Genomic DNA, 16,835 nt, shown 5'->3' on the forward strand with positions numbered 1-16,835 from the left:
TATTACAGGGCCAGAAACTGTATTTGGCAAGTTTTTTTTTAAACAAGTGCATACATGTACAGCTAGAAGCATTTTTCTTTTTGTTGATTTTTTTTTTGCCAAGTGCTCTGATTAGTCACATTCTATGCTTGACAGGAACTGACTCCTGACCTAAAGTACACTGATAGTACATTGAAAAAAAAAAGAAGTGTTCGATGGAGGATAGTCTAACGAGGAGTACATACCTTTCATCTTCAAAAATATAGAAACACAATGTACTAAAAAAAAAAAAAAGAAAAATCAAAAAATTATACAGCCATGTTTAAGAAGTGTTTATACTTCCCTTAAGTCCAATATGTACATGTCCATCAGTTTCTTTGGGTGTGGGTGTGCCTGCTGGATGATTAATATCTGTTTTGTAAGTGTGTACAGGTTGCTTTATGTCCAGCTGACAATATTGTAGTTGAGTTACAAAAGAGAAAATGGTGACGAAAACCGCTGGTGAAGATCTTATGTGTCCCTCTCCTTTTTTACTTTGATGTCCCCCGCCAAGATGGTGGCTATTTCCCCCTGCATGAAGGCCCAGGGCACATTAGAGCCAACCAAGGGGCACCGCTCACCGCTGGGGCAGTAAACCTCACCGGTTGCCCCTTGTTGCTTGATGCTTTCTCGTGAACAAGGGAAGCAAAACTTATGGGAGGGCACAGATGGACACTGTACAAAGTGAGTGTCCTCCAGGCGTTCGTGGCACAGGGTGCAGCACAGTGGCACACTGCCAGGTGCCCCTGAAGAGTCTGGAATGCTCTGTGATGATGCTGCATGGGGGTCCATGCTGCCTGCTGCGTGGGGGGCGGAGGAGTTGGTGCCGCCCGGTGTTGACCCCAGACCTTCCCTCTGCGTCAACCTCCGCTGCGAGGCCGAGGACGGCGACAGAGGGCTGCCGCTGTTCCGCCGTGCGCCCACCATGGTGGAGTGTACCTGATTGCCGTCCTTAGGTGAGCCTGTGCTGCCTGCGTTGTCGGTGGCAAGGATGAGCGCTGCCATGGGTGACTGGCCGTTCTGTGCTGTGGCTGCCTCTGGGGGTGTAGTGCGGGCGTGAGGAGAGATGGTGGAAGGGGGAGCAGCGGAAAACCCAGGCAGGGTGGCAGGAGGCATCTTCAGGACCTCAGAGGGCGAAGGGAGCCATGGCTGACCCTCACCACCGTTCATTTTGGGGGTGCTGCCCTCGCAGTCAGGCTCTGGGGAGGCCTTCCTCTTCATGTTCCGAGGGTGCTTCCCCCTCTCTGTGGCAGAGGAAGAGAAGAGAGAGAGTTAGGGGTTAATAGCATACAATCCACACAAACACACCAGCGTGCTCTTCCACGAAAAATGGAATTTCTCAATACAGAGTAAAATAATGACTCTTATTAAGTTCTCCTGTGCCAAAGCTCAGTGCGCACAGAGGTGGACGGGTCCGCTTCAGCAACACAAACACAAGCACCTAGCATGTCTGATCACATGCACGTCAGCGCCATGCTCAGAATATGCTGACAAGCCACTTCAGCTCTGTGTAGTTCCTGTTTTCAAAACATGTGCCAATTCCAAACATTCCCGTGTTGGAAAAACGGAAATAATCCTACCTGTTTTGGAGGAAGAGGCACTTGCTTCGTATCCCATTACCCGCTGCATGGCGGCGTGCTCCTTTTTAAACCGGCTGTCAAATGTGTGCAGCGCCATCAGGTCCCTGACTGTTTTGCCTTTGCCCAGCCACTCCTTGTGGCTATCCGACATGTCCGACAGGCTGTCTGGCCTGTGCTTGTCTTTCAGCTCCTCCGCACGCTTCCCATGCTCCGCAGGGCCAGCAACGACAAGAGCGCCGGGGAGACCCATCTGCGCCGTGCGGCCATTGAGCGCATGTACAGGCGGTAGGCTGCCGTTTACCAAAGGCACCAAGTTGGGAGGAACGGTGGTAGTCCTGCGGGGATTGGGGCTTTGACGGTTCAGCTCAGGTGGGTCTTCGGGTTTTGGAAATCCGTTTGGCACGGGGAGGCCGTTCGCCTGCCTCCCCGCTTGGTACTCCGGTCCAAGGCGTGGCGGTCGGTCCGACAGCGGGTAGCGATCTAATGGCTGAGGCGGACGGGAGCCCAGATCTCCAGCAGCGTGGTTCAGCGACTGGATCTCCTTCCCTAAATGTTGAGGCTTCCCCGGTCCCGGAGACCGCCCCTCCTGGAAGCCGTGAGCTCTCTTCAGCTGCCGGGCAGTCTCGATAACAAATTCTATCCGATCGGCCCCCTCGTAGTTGACACATCCGCGGCAAACTGGCTCAGTAAAATCCCAGATCATTGCCCACGGCATGCGGGGCAGGTCGCACAAATAGCACGACTGCCTTCTCGAGGCAGCGACCGCCGCGGAGGACATGTTGTAACCACAAAGAGAAAGCAAAATCCCCCAAAATGACCTTCACGTCTGTATGGTGGAGGAAGGAAAAACAAACAAGAGCAAGTAAATATTTTAGTAGTATTTCCCGTCAGAAAGAAGCAGAGTCACGCCGAGTGGAGTTCATGGTAGTTGTGTCCTTAGCTACGGCGCGCCTCCGTCTGAACTCGCGCTTACAACTCAGCCCCAGCAATCAATGTGGAGCCGTGACGTCACCGCCGACACTAAGCTCGTGCTGCGGGGCTTCTGTTACTATTCTGTTGCTGGATTCTTCGACGGCCCTCACGCGCATGCGCACAGCGGCTCTATGTTTATCTGACCGCTCACAGCCACAGATCGCCTGTGACTGAGGTAAACAATCACTCCTGAGCGAGTTTGCGGCATCTTAAATCAAGTGTACCTGTGGCATCTTGAAATGCCACATCTTCCTGTGAGCTAACGTGCGAAAATACCCCAAAAGAAAGTTGAAAAGCCAGCAGATCAACAGCAAACGTTGGTCTGATAAAGTGAGAATAGGCAGGTAAATGCACTAACAATAAGAAGGGGACTCAATAATCAACAACAATAATACTAACTACTAATACATGAGCCGTGTGATTAGGTTGTTCGCCTTGCTGCTCAGTCTGTCAAGCCTTTCAAGACCAGTGAGGGATGATGGGTCTTTCAGAAGCTTTTGCATTGGCCACTGCGCCGCTCTCTGCTGCATCGATCCTTCTTCATCCACACTGCACTTCACACGGGGGGAGGAGGGAGGGTCAGCTGAGGCTAGGATTAGGAGTGATCGGTAAGGCTGGGTGACGGAGGTGAAATGTCACGGGGGAGGATGTTGTGGGAGGGTCAGAAAGAAAAGTTGGAAACACCCAAAGGTTGCTTTTAAGGGTATAGGGCAGGAGGGTCATGGGGTGGAAGGAGGGTCAGGGGAAACTGTGGTTAGGGGTAATGGGTAGGGCTGGGCTGGGGTGTGTTTAAGCCTTTAAGGTAATATTTTCATACACATAGTTATTTGAATAATAATCATACATTATACAGATGTAACTTAATACAGCCGAGGATCATTTTTCTAGCCCCCTGTCATTGCACAATCAGGCTCTCAGCTACCTTGTCGATTTATGACAGCTGGAATTGGAGTCAGAGTGAGACCTCTTTCCTCCTCTTCCTGCTCTATACCCACATCGAGCTGTGAAGCTTTCAGAAAAACTTCAACCAGGAATAGCCAGTTCAGCTGACAGCAACTACACACATAAGTGTAGCAACCAATTTATTTTGGGAGCTAAACTGACATTTGGCTTTTGCACGATTTAGCAACATTGTACTTCTGTCTATTTAGAGGGAGTAACAGGATATACATACTACATTGATTTTACACAGCTTTGAAATCTTTTTGGACAGAAATATTAAAACTCAATAGTAACAGTAAAAGCAAAAAACAAGGATCAAAGCACAGTTGGTCTCTTGTATGTCTAAATCCAATATGTCCCTGTCCCAGTGCCAGGAATAGGCCGACGTTGCCACAACATGACCACAGCCAATCACCGAATTTAGCTGTTGTAGCCAGGCAAATATTCAGACTGCTGCTGTGCCAACTGCATGGTGATAGAATATGAATACTGGTAGAAGGAGTAAAAAATAAAGTATAATAAGCAAATATATCATTTTGCTTTCCAGAGTGTTGATTGTACATCTTACAGTTTGAATATTTTAATTTATATCTACATTACCTGAAAAGGTGGACAACCCTTAAGTTCCTGGACCAACACACTCAGAATGTGGTCGTTTCACAGATGCAGTAGAACAACGTGGGTGCTTCTACTTAAGTTTAGTGTTAAGTAGTCCTGAGAAGTAGTCCTGCAGTGTTGGTGTCTAGGCAGTGCTGCTTTATCTTCAAGCTGAGAGTGAGTCAGCAGTGACCTTAGTTTAGTGGTCTGGATTACACGGCCTGGGGCAGCAATGCTCACGCATGGTTCAGATTAATGTTCTCCCCCTAAAAAACATATGCACATGAAAATTTTGATTTCACTCCGAATAAGACAATTACCACTGTTTCTTTAGTTTAGATTTAGGTTGACCTCCATCAATTAGTTTTTACTTTATTTCGTTTAAGTTTAAGCTTTTAGAAGAAGGAAGCCCCCAAAAAAGTCAGAAACCAAACCTTCACCCCTGATATCATATACTCCTCCAGTTTTTGCTCTTCATTGTTTTGCTTTTGTAGTCTTTTTTTGTCATTTACAGCTTCATCTGTGCACAAACAACTTTTTAAACCTTTGCCCACTGATGATGCCAACTTTCAAGGGAGGAGAGTTGTGTTCTCATCGAAAATCATAAACCAATCAAATCAGAGCGTAGAAGAAAGCTGACTTCTGTCTCTGGCTCTTTGTTGACCCTCTGGTATATTTACATCAATTTAGAGAGGAGAGACAACTGGTAGATAGTTTGAATGTGAAACAGTGCGCCGAGAGCATGAGAGTGTAATGAATTGGGGTAACCAATAAAATAATTCTGTGAAGATGTTTTATGCAGTTTACCACAGGCATGAAAAAATGAAACACATTTCATGTCTTCATAGAGCTCCAGCCTCCAGAGAATGATTCCCCCAAAGTCATCACAGCACTAGGATATGGAACATTAAGATGGGACACTGTAAGCTGTTGAAAGCTCAGTCAGCCATGTGTGTTTTGCCTGATCAGCGGTGCCTTTAAATAGCTTCCCTCTGGGCCACTCAAATGAGATATTTGCAGACTTGGCCTCATGGCTGTCGGGGGTCAATCCAGTCAGTTTATACAGCTTAGCAGTTTCACATGGGGAGGAAATGATGCATGATGGGAAATCAGCCCAGGAAAAGGCAAATCTGTGAAGGTGACGTTGATGTTGACACTGGAGAGAAAGACTAGTTAACTTTTTATGTTTACATTTCAGGGTTGATTTACCATCCAGACTGACTGTAAATAAACCCTCTTAGTGAGCTTCCTCTGGAATATCTCTTGTATTTCTTACAACCATCCACCATAACAACATCCTGCAATGTTTTCTTCAGAACTGTTTCAGAGTTACAATGTTACAAACATTCTGTCCACATTGCTGGACATATTTAGTTGTTTTATGTTTTGCAGCCATAAGGTCAATGACTTCAGGGGTCAACGTAGGCAGTGATGTAAGAAATGTAGTGATTCAACAACATCAATAAGCTGGGGCTGATGATTGATGATAGGAATTGAGTAAACATGATCATCTTGCTCCTAACTTAGTTAAAGGAAGGAGAGTTCCTCTTCAGTTGATGTACTTTTGTTCTGCAGTAACAAGATGTCAGCACTGAATAACTCACTGTGCAAATCTCTGCAGGAGGCCCCAGGCTGAACAAAGGGCCAGGGAAGCAACTTAATAATTGATAATTGAGCAGAGAACTTTGTAGCACACACTTTGATGTGTTAAACTCATTAGTTTTTTTCCATAGTGTATGTCATAAAATCACGAGTACTGATCCAGACAATGAAGAACTGATAGTCAAAAAGAGAAACAGAATAGCCTTTGTGATCCCAGTGCAAACGTGTCTAAAAAGGCCTCAATGATATTTAGGTGGTCAACGATCGCTGTCAGTTCGGACGGAGAGCTCTGCCAATCTGTTCTATCTAATCTCCCATCATTTGAAGGAAATCGAAACATTAATTCCTAATGAAGCCAGATCTGAACCCAGCTGCAGCTGGTTATTTTGCACTTCTGTTTTTTGTCTAGTTACATAGAGAACTAAGCACCAAAATAATCACCTGATTTTAATCTCACCTAAACCTTGGAGACAGGAAAGGTGGACTGGTACACTGTCACTGATACACACTGTCAACTTCAGAGTCTGGAGAGAGAGGGAGAGAAAGAGAAAGAAAGACCAACTGTCAGACAGACAAGGGCAGATGTGTTTGACTAAATGTGGATAGTCCTGTATCATTTATTTTTTTCCAGCAGAGGAAATGGTGTAATATTTCTAATATGTAATAATATTCTTTAGCTCTCATTAAATGTCTCTTGTTTGCCCCTGTAACAAAACAGAAAATCAGGTCAGTCAGGGGATTGATTCAGTAGCAAAAACTGTACTATCACCTGCGATCAATGAACAATACAACATCCATCAGTGATGTAACAGTGATTTGTTTTTTGTGTGCGTTCCTTGGTGGCTGGTTCTATGTCTGTGAAAGTGCAGGATTAACCAAAATGAACAAATTCCGCTTGCTAAATTAAAATCCTTTTGTGACCTAGTCAGTGTGGAGCGTTGCTTTGTTCTCCAGCATCAGTGGTAAAGCATCAGGATGACAGACTGGAGGGTGAAGGATATTATTGAATTGATGAATTCATCAGAGTTCCAGTTCTGTTTATTTAATACTGTTCCAATCCTTGTTATATTTAAAATAAAATCATAATCTAAACCAGGTCTAATATTAGAAAAGACACACAACACAGCACATTGTCGATCTACAACCACAAAGGGCTCTGTGTTCAGCTTCCTATTTACTGATTATATTGCCATCACCCCTTTCTTTGCCCTTTCAGACGGTTGGCAAAGAGCCAACCCCTGTTTACCATGCAGCAAACACATCTCCATCTAATTTATATGCTAGGAGTCACTTCACACACAAATTCCAACCTGGGAGCTCAACTTGCCCTCTGGCTGCAGTAAACCATTGGATCGCCTCCTGCTCGGTTGGGATCCTTGATAGATTCTTTCCTTCCTTTAGGAGTATGGATTCAGGGAATTACTCACTGCTGCTATTGATAGACATCACCACTACTTAGCAGATCAATAAATGCTGGTAGTGAATGGTGGTGACTGGACAAGGAAAGTTGAATTATTCAGTAGTATCGACTGGTTTTGCTGTGATGCAAGTCCAGTGACAGGCAGGCCAGACAAGAGCAGCAGGGGTGTTGAGAAGAACAAGTCAATTCTAAACTCAGTATAATTCCCTTACCTCCATGTTCAGGAGAATAAAAACAGACACAAAATCCTGTTTAAACTTCACAGGAGCTCTGGAAAAACAAATCAAATGTATTGGTATAGCCCAATGTCACATACAATGTCTGAGTGTTTCTGAACATCAATGTGATCCCTGATGGCTTTTCCCATTTAGCATTGCATTGCAAAATGGACAAACAAAGCAGATAAAAACAGTTCTGGATGGCTCTCATCTGGAGTCAGATAAGTGGTGATGTCACAACAGGCGACAAGAGAAAAACAAGGCTCTCTTTTTCCATTCCCCACTCGTCTCCTCTCCTCCCTCTGTCCTAATCCTCTTTGCAGGCCTGCAGGGAAAGTTCGGCCATCTGCCAAAGCAAGGGCTGCTGGGAAAAAGTGGTGACTGCCAAGCAGGAGCAGTGGTGGTGGTGCTTTATGGTCAACCTGGACCCAAGCCAGACTCTCTCTCTCTCTCTCTCGCTCTCTCTCTCTCTCTCTCTCTCTCTCTCTCTCTCTCTCTCTCTCTCTCTCTCTCTTTTTTAGTTTTTCTCTGTCTTTTTTTTTTGCTTTATTAGCATGGCCATATAAAATTGTTTTTAAAATGAGAAAATGTAAAATACATATATGTGTGTGTATGTGTGCATGCCCCCTGGCCACAGTTTCATTACTTCTTCCATCACTACATAAGCACACATACACATTTACTTTTACTTACTCTCATACATGCACACACAATGAAATGACTCTCTGTGATCATATGCTTAACACAAGACCTGTCAAATGAACACACATTCACACACACAAACAGTGCACAGCCAGTTTCACCTTCAATCTAATCCAATAAGCTTTATTGACTCAAGATGAACATCACTACTATTGCAAGCTATTTCTTTCTCTCTCAGACACAGACTCTCTCTCTCTCTCTCTCTCTCTCTCTCTCTCTCTCTCTCTCTCTCTCTCTCTCTCTCTCTCTCTCTCTCTCTCTCTCTCTCTCTCTGAACTTGCAGCTCTTGACACCAAGGGCCTTCTGCCAAACATTAGTCAGTTGCCATGGTGGCAGGGAAAAGAGTGAGCGAGGGAGAGCGAGAGAGCGAGAGAGCGAGAGAGCGAGAGAGAGACAGAGACAGAGACAGAGACAGAGACAGAGACAGAGACAGACAGGAGTGGAATACAACAGTGAGCCAACAGTAATGACTCACACCTGGAGCTAGACGTGCCACATCTGCAGCAATGAATGTGATGCTGTGATGCTAGGATAAATGTGTGTGTGTAGGATTGACGGCGTTGCCAATTTGGCAAGGGGTTGTGTGTGTGTGTGAGGGGGGTCAAAAGTCCAACCTGCAATTCCAAATAAACCCTAATGGCAGGGTGGTGAAACACAGTGACACAGCCGACAGCACAGACTGGTGCAAACTTATAGAGTGGAAATGACTGGAATTTCCCTGGAAGAAAAAAGAAAGAGAATGCTTAAAAAGCAGATGGGAGGGAATCCATGCCTGGGAATCAGATATGTTACTGGGATAGCATGATGATGGAAGAGACCTGTCCAATCACTGGGCTCCTCGCCAGCTCCTCTAATCAGAAAAGCATTTCCAGACTGCAGACGACTAAAGAGACAGGAGATAAGGCTGCTCGCCAACAAAGGTTGGTTTTTTTTGCAGTAAAATCTAAATGCTTATGCATAATAAAATGCAAAAGTAGTCATAGCACCATTAATGGAAGTTACTGGGCCGTCTGTAGTTTTTCCTGCCTGCCTGGAAGTTTCCTGTTACTCTTCACTCTTTCCGACAGCATCCACAGGGAGAAACTGCAAAACTCATCAATGGGGAGGTCCTTAAATTTCATGGATATTTTAACGACCTCACTGAGGCAAATATCTCCATTCCTGTCATCTCACCCCCCCAAACCCCACCCTCATCCCCGGAGTGCCATGCCAGCCTTTCTCTATTCAGGCACAGGAAGTTAGCATGCCAAAAATAACATCAGCTCCACACGGCAAAGTTCAACCATGATGTAACCCAGACCTCAGAAGCAAGAAACTGCGAATAATGATGGCTTAGGTAATGTCCAGACACAGTGAAACCACAGTTTGAGGCCACTGCCAGGCAGTCATTGGATGACTTCTCACATGAAACGAAACACTGAGCTCACCACAACTTCAAAGCTGGAGCACTTTGGGTAAAAGGAGGACCCTGGAATATTACAGGGAGTATCCCTCAATAGTCTAGTTAGCAGAGAGACACAAGGCAACAGTAAACATCCTTCACAGAATCAGCAACATAACAGATTAAACTCTTAAAGCAAGAAGGAAAATGTTACTCTATATATGTCAATTTCTGTGCAAATATGACTTTTTTTGGTGAAGTTATAACTGTTTCTAGCTGCCTCATCCAGAGTATAGCCGACTTCCAGCTCTGTCTACTTGTCTTTCTCTGACGAGTAAACAGCATACATAAACGAGCCATAGTCACTGACTATTTTATGTGCTTTATGAAAAGATTAATAACAAGTGCTTGAAAATGATAAATACATAGCCTGCCAACATGCCTCATCAACGTTCGACTATCTAGATAACAAACATAAACAGTGCAACCGTGAACACACAAAATAAATTCCATTAGTAATAGACACATGATGAACACGTCATTACTCTTTGTTCAGACTCTCTTCCCTCTGCTGATCTGAATTTCCAGTGAGCATTCCTGAGACATTAGAGTAAGTGGAGGTGGAGGAGGACATGGAGCGAGAGGAGGCTGGTAATAAGGTTGAAAGGAAAGCTGGGGCCTCATTTAAAACATTGGGTAGAATCATGCTTAAATCATTGCGTACACACAAAACAAAGAAATGGGCCACGCTAAGAAAAAGCCAGATTCCGAAAACCTGGAGTTTATTTGGAAAGTGCTTGAATGGTTTGTCCAACATACTCATCTGTTCCTCCATGGTATGGTGGTTGATAAATCGCTCAACCCATGTCTAGTTGTGTTATTTTGAGCACATGTCTGCTTCATTTTGGGAGGAGGAGGTCATTAAAAAATCACAAATCCAGTCCCTCCCTCTGAGTCCTTCAGCCGCAGGAAATGGTTTTATGATGTCTAGCACATGGAACAGTGAACCCCTCAGCCCCCACCCCGCCACATTTCAGTTTTCCAAATTCCAAAGTCTGCTTTTGTCATCCAGTTTGCTGTGGCGCTGTTGCCTGGATTCCCTCACGAGGCCTCCCATGCGGTTGCTGTTTTTCAATAAAGTTCCAGCTCAGGCACATTGCACTCATTGGAAGCAGATGTGTGTGTGTGTGTGTGTGTGTGTGTGTGTGTGTGTGTGTGTATGTGTGTGTGTGTGCGTGTGCGTGTGCGTGTGTGTGAGAGAGAGAGAGGGTTTGAATCGCATTATGAATGGGATGTGTGTTTCATTCAGTTTAATAGAATCAGACATGAGGGAAGCAGCAGCTTTGTCCTTTGCATGTGCAGCATTTGTATGTGTGTGTGTGAGTGTGTGAGGCATTGTTCCCATTCATTTTCTATTTTCAGTGCTATCCATAATCTGTCAAAGTGGCTTCTGGTTCTCCCTAGAAAGAAACACTCTCTAGGAGTCATTCAGTGAAGTTTAAACACCTAACCAGACTATATAAAATATTGCTTACTTTGCCATGATGTCTATTTTATGTTGTTATACTGTTTGACATGTTAGAGTAAGTGAAACTTTGAGGGCCGTTTTCAAGCACAGCCAAATTGACCTCTTAAGGCATTGGGTTTTGCCTTTTGAGGCCCACAGTCAATACAAACTGCTCACATATGTAAACATCGACACCTCTACCTCGATCATCATCATCAGCCAAATGAAGAAGATAATCAGCACATCTAACAACATAAACACCAAGATGAAGGCATACCTAAATTAATAAAATCACTTTTTTGACTTTTATCAGCTCTTTCTAATGACAGAACTGGAAGAAGCACCTGAAAGGTCAGAAAACACACAGCACAACAGTTATTATAAGTAGTATAAGTAGTAGAAAAAAAAATTGAGTTCTGTTGGGTTTTAATTAAAAAGATTGAAACAATTGATTTTTGTTTCCACCTATTTCTGGTTACTTAGTTAAAAACTGTTATTTTTAGTTTCTCTGAAAAAAAACAGACTGAAGGGGTGAATGCAATAAAAGTAACTATTCATTTTATGTTGATACTGGAATTCAAAAAAAGTCCCTGACTGTAACTGAACTGACCTCATAATTACAATTCATGGTCCAAATCTGAGATGAGCAAATCTGCCTTATTTTGTGATGCCTGAACCAGATCACCACAAGAAAATGATGACAGATGGAACATGGTAATACACTCACAAGCGCCACACACTGAACTTTTGCTGCATACATTCTTGACATTTACCCACTCATCTACTCACATACACTGAGGTTCTGACTCAGTCCTTGCAGCCAAACAGCAGAGAGAATGCAGCACAGAGACAGACAGAGTGAGTCAGTGCACTGGCACACTAAGTAAAGCTGAGAGCTGACCGAGCTCAGCCTGATCTGAGGCTAAGCTCTGAGTTAATGAGTGTGTATGTGTGGACCTTGCATTGGTGTGTGTGTGTGTGTGTGTGTGTGTGTTTGTGTGTGTGTGTGTGTGTGTGTCTGCATAGGAAGACTACATTTACTCTGGGTTGAAGTGTACTTTACATTTGCGTTTTAATTTTGAGTATGGACATGTACAACAGTGGTTTCCAGTGTGCATCCAATTGTGTCTATTATAGTGCTGCAGGTCTGGAGAGAATGTGTGTGTGTGTGTGTGTGTGTGTGTGTGTGTGTGTGTGTGTGTGTGTGTGTGTGTGTGTGTGTGTGTGTGTGTGTGTGTGTTTGTGTTTGTGTGTGGGTCGCTCTTGAGATCTGTCTGATTTGTGTTTTGATTGTCTACCTGCATTGTTTTTCCACATCTCTGCGACCTGTTTTTCACTCCATTTCATTTCCTCCCTAATGGCTCTGAACACAGACTGCTTATGTCTGGACTCTCAAAACACTACATGTACACACACACACACACACACACACACACACACACACACACACACACACACACACACACACACACACACACACATACGCACACACACATACGCACACACACATACGCGCACACACACACACACACACACACACACACACACACACACACACACTCAGAGCTGAACATGGTGGGTCAGAGTATACAGGGTGCCCTTGGCGAGACAGATAAGCTGGCGTTATGTGATTACGCAGCCCAGCTATTGTGCAACCCCATGACTCACTGCTCTAACAGGAGTGGGCAGCTTGTTCGAGTTTGAGAGAGCAAGGGAGAGAGGGTTTGTTGGTATTGAAAGAAAACAGAGAAATTGCATTTTCACCTCACATTGATTTAAAAATCACATTTTACATTTATTATATTATCTATTTTCTGGGAAAATACCATAAGTAAGTACCAGAATAATATTTTTCAGCGTAGGAGTTAGGACTGTGGTCACATGAGGAGCAGAAGGGTCACAGGGGTTTATTAAAGGCCACAGTATACTTCAACAGAGGAAACATGGAACATGAAAGCACATGCCGGTCAGTACATCCAGCAACACATCCGTCCTTTGACTTTTCTACTTCTGATACCTACATCTGGTCATAATCGGTCAAAATAGGTACAAACTGGTTGCTCCACCATTGGGAAGCCATGATTTTTGATATTGACGTTAGGTCATATGTGCAATGCTTTAAATGAATGCAGGATCTGATTGTCTGCTATCAGGTGTATTGGTATGTATAATATCATATCAATAATGCTGTCCCTAAGGTCAGTCCCAACTGCATTTATGACACCAAATTCACAGACAGAGGTGAAGATAATATGCAGTAAGTGGGCTATTCAGCTTTGGTGAACTTTGAACGTGAATTCGAGTTGTCAACCAATAGCTATCCATCTTAACATGAGTCACAACATAGTCCGAAGTGCAAATTACAATGAGCTGATGATGTAACTGTTGCATTAAATACAATACACTACATGTTACCGTCACAGGGCTGGCAACAAGATCTGATTTGTCTTGCTTACGAAAGGAGATCAAGTAATGATTTTATTATGTAACCTTTGATGTTATTGACATTTCACAACAAGGAATAGGGAGAATGGTGTGACTGTACAAGTTGTACACCCTGCTGAGTTTGGTAGAAGATAAACATGACCTCATTCAGTGTGAAGGGTTACTGCTGATTCATCAGCTGCTGACATGACTAAACCTCGGTGGATAGTCACGATCCCCAGGATATGAATATGATTTTGGTGAACCTCTCTGGCACCACCATGTCTTACTGACATTTTGCTTTGTATTGCATCTGTACATTTTCAAAAGCTTTTACCAATTTAAAATGAAATGTAATGTGCTCAAATCCACATCGACATCAACCCTAAAAAAAACAAAACATGGCTTATTATTGTTTTCACCATCATCATTATTATTTTTATTATTATTTTCATTATTATTGCCCACTTCGGGTACACTAGTAGTCAATAAACACACATCAACCTTTACATTTTATGTCTCAGTCCGTGAGACACACCGAAACACACACACCCCATGTGCCGGGACTCCAGTAGTTTCCAGTGGATGCAGTTAAAAGCGTTCTGTACTTCTTCACTTATCTCTGTTTCCCACTGGCTCCGTATGCGGCGCTGCTGCATGACTGCCACAGCGTGACGGTTGCTGCTGGTGCTTGTCTTTCACACTGGAAGCATCTGTGATGTGAGGCAGAACATATGCCCAGTGCAGCAAATACAGTTCAAATATCCTTGCAAAATTGTACTTTTATATTATCCTCGATTTATGGCTTTGGTTACTTTCCCCAATTAGAGTTGTTGTTCCTGGTCCTGTGGTTGTATTGGACTATGGTGCCGTAGTCCAGCCAATGCACACCTGCTCCCTTCATGTTTGGATTCAATGTTTGTAGCCAGAGATACAAAGCGGCAGCAAAATGGATTACTTTTGGATGCTGAGGGACCGTCTCCAGGTGGTCCATGATTGTACTCTCCTGGCCCAAGCTGATACTAGAGCGGACCAGAAGCTGGTGTATGATCTCCGGGGGGAAGGAAAACCAGGGGACCAGGTGTGGGGGTACTGTCCCCTGCACAAAAAAAGAGTCCCTCAAACCTCACAGCCACTAGCAAAGGCCGAGTGAGATTCTGGACCGGTTGTTGGTGGTTTGTTCAGGGATTCCTGTTTGTAGAGCCACTGACCTCATTGTAGTGAGGATAAATGGTTTCTTTGAAACAAAAAAACATTTGGGGTAGAGCTTTTCCAGTCACTCTCTTGTCCTCTGGTATGACAGGCAGTGGGCCCAGTTGCCACTGAAACCTTGATGTTGGATTTCCGGTCATTGCAACTATAGCAGCAGGTAACCAGCTGCTCCTCTGCATCTTAAATCTGCGATTCTGTGTTTTAACAATGGAAGACAATTCCAGGAAAAGTACAGGTCATAACCACTTATTCTTCTCCTTTTCCGTCTTCCCAACACCAATCTTTATTTGGGCTCCAAGTGCCCTGAGAATAAAGAAACAAAGGGCATGCTAACTACACGCTGGACTGGCTATTCTTAAACTGGCCTTTTAAGATGTCACCGGGTAACGCTTTAGAAGTTATGTCTAACACCACACTCATTTCAGCAAACACCTCCACCAAGTCTGAAAACTGAAGTCGAGATAAAATGTGTCCTGCTCTAATAATATACTGGCCTAAATAAAACGAAGCAACTCTAGTAAAGATACTATTTTTATTCTCCATAACTGTACATAACATACATCAAACCTGTTTGCATTCTGCTGAATCAGCATCGTCTCAGTTAGTAAAATGCAATAGTACAAATAAATCAGTCACAAAATCAATTGAAAATGCTGATGCAGTTACTGCAGGCTTTCTTTTGGCAAAGTTACAACATGAAGTTGGCTGAATTCTGATACTGAATTGAACTTGTGAGACTTTTTCTGCACTACCCAAAAACTCTTTCCAGATCACACTGCAGTCATCCATCAATTTGTCAGGTGGTCACCAAACTGTACATTTTTTTATCCAAATAGTTTGCTTTATCAAAAATCGATTCTTCCTCTCCCGTCTCTTCCCCTTTGGCCTGGTTGACAATGTCCCCTCTCTGTGATGCCAAACTGGATCTGATTTTCATGTTTTTTGCTCCAGCAACCAGATCTCTCTGAGAGAAGCTGAGCCACCGCTTCACATGGTGTCAGATCACGTCCATATTGAGTTTGAATGGGAACAGCGGTGTTGGTTTACGCTTCTTCCTTCAATAGTGGCTGGACAATGGGAGCAGGACAGGCGAGAGGACTGAATATACAGAGGCAACACAGACAGAGCATTGAAGAGGATGTGGATTCACCAGAAAGCAAGGACGCTAATGAATATCTCAGCCTTCATGTGTGGAGAAAAGCTGCTCCTGGTTGGTAACAGGAGACAGAAAGCTTTGTGGAACGTGCAGTGTCTTTATGTCTCAGAACAAACTGCTGCAGTGTAGAGCTGCTTTCATATGACATCACATGACCAAAGGAATGGTCTGCATTGTGCAATGTCGGACTGCAAACTACTTCAGAATGACAAGCTGATTCAGACAAAGTTCAAACTCCGCAAAACAAAATCTGAGACTGTGATGGCTGATATCTAAGACTTGTGATCTGATTTATGATGTGCAGTTCACAATATGTTTCAACTACAATCCAATATAATTTAAAATTCAGATTACCTCTGAATCGTTTAGGGATTTATTTTTGTGTGGTTTTCTTCTTTCAATTACACATTTGTGTGTGGTTTTCCTCCAGATGCAATGCAGATGTCAAGTTTAATATAAAGTCAGCAAATGTATGACTTGAGACCAAGTTGAGTGTAAGTTATGTGACTAATGTGAGTTCTAACTATGTTGCTGTATTGGCACCTATACTAGCTGAACTTCCATAACATAATATGTAGTTTTTATGACTTGAACATGGTAAGGAATGAAAGATGAATTAAAGAATGTTGTTGCTGTAGTGGGTTCCTTACGACCTGATGGAGGAGATAGATGGAAATGTAATGCTATGAAAAACACACAGATGCTAAACCTCTCTTTGGGAAAGTGGATACCTTAATGGATCAGCCACTCCAAGTGAGGCCTCTTGGAGTGGAGGAGGAAGTGGGGAATATTTGTGTAAATGTGAGGAGACAAAAGGTGGGGGTAGAGTGTAATGCTACACATGTAAAACCAGTCAGTTTACTGAATTGCATATATGTACATTCAAACATAAAGCAAAAACAGAATACACGCTGCCCTCCTCAACATCAGCAGTAATGGAAACCAGCAATCAGCCAGCAGCCTGAGGAGAAACTGTGAATGAAAAAAGGATGGAAGGGGAGGGAGGAAGAAGGAGAAACAGAGATGTTACAGAGCGATGGAAACAGGAAATGTGAGAGAGAAAAGAGGGAGGCCTGTTTCTTGTTTGGTTTTACAAAGATAATA

General features: G+C 43.7%; 1 protein-coding gene across 1 annotated transcript; it reads right to left on the reverse strand.

Annotated features, from left to right (window-relative positions):
• Positions 1-2,630, reverse strand: LOC142994896 (interferon regulatory factor 2-binding protein 2-B-like). The gene is made up of 2 exons (XM_076145783.1): positions 1,599-2,630; positions 1-1,262 (listed from the first exon to the last, which is right to left on the reverse strand). Exons 1-2 carry the CDS (start codon positions 2,374-2,376, stop codon positions 490-492), a joined length of 1,551 nt encoding a protein of 516 aa, XP_076001898.1. The 5' UTR covers positions 2,377-2,630; the 3' UTR covers positions 1-489.
• Between the last annotated feature and the right edge of the window lie 14,205 nt (positions 2,631-16,835).

The sequence above is a fragment of the Genypterus blacodes genome, unplaced genomic scaffold, assembly GCF_046128005.1.
Source record: "Genypterus blacodes isolate CSIRO-AG114 ecotype Tasmania unplaced genomic scaffold, CSIRO-AGI_Gbla_v1 ptg000030l_1, whole genome shotgun sequence".
Taxonomy (NCBI): domain Eukaryota; kingdom Metazoa; phylum Chordata; class Actinopteri; order Ophidiiformes; family Ophidiidae; genus Genypterus; species Genypterus blacodes.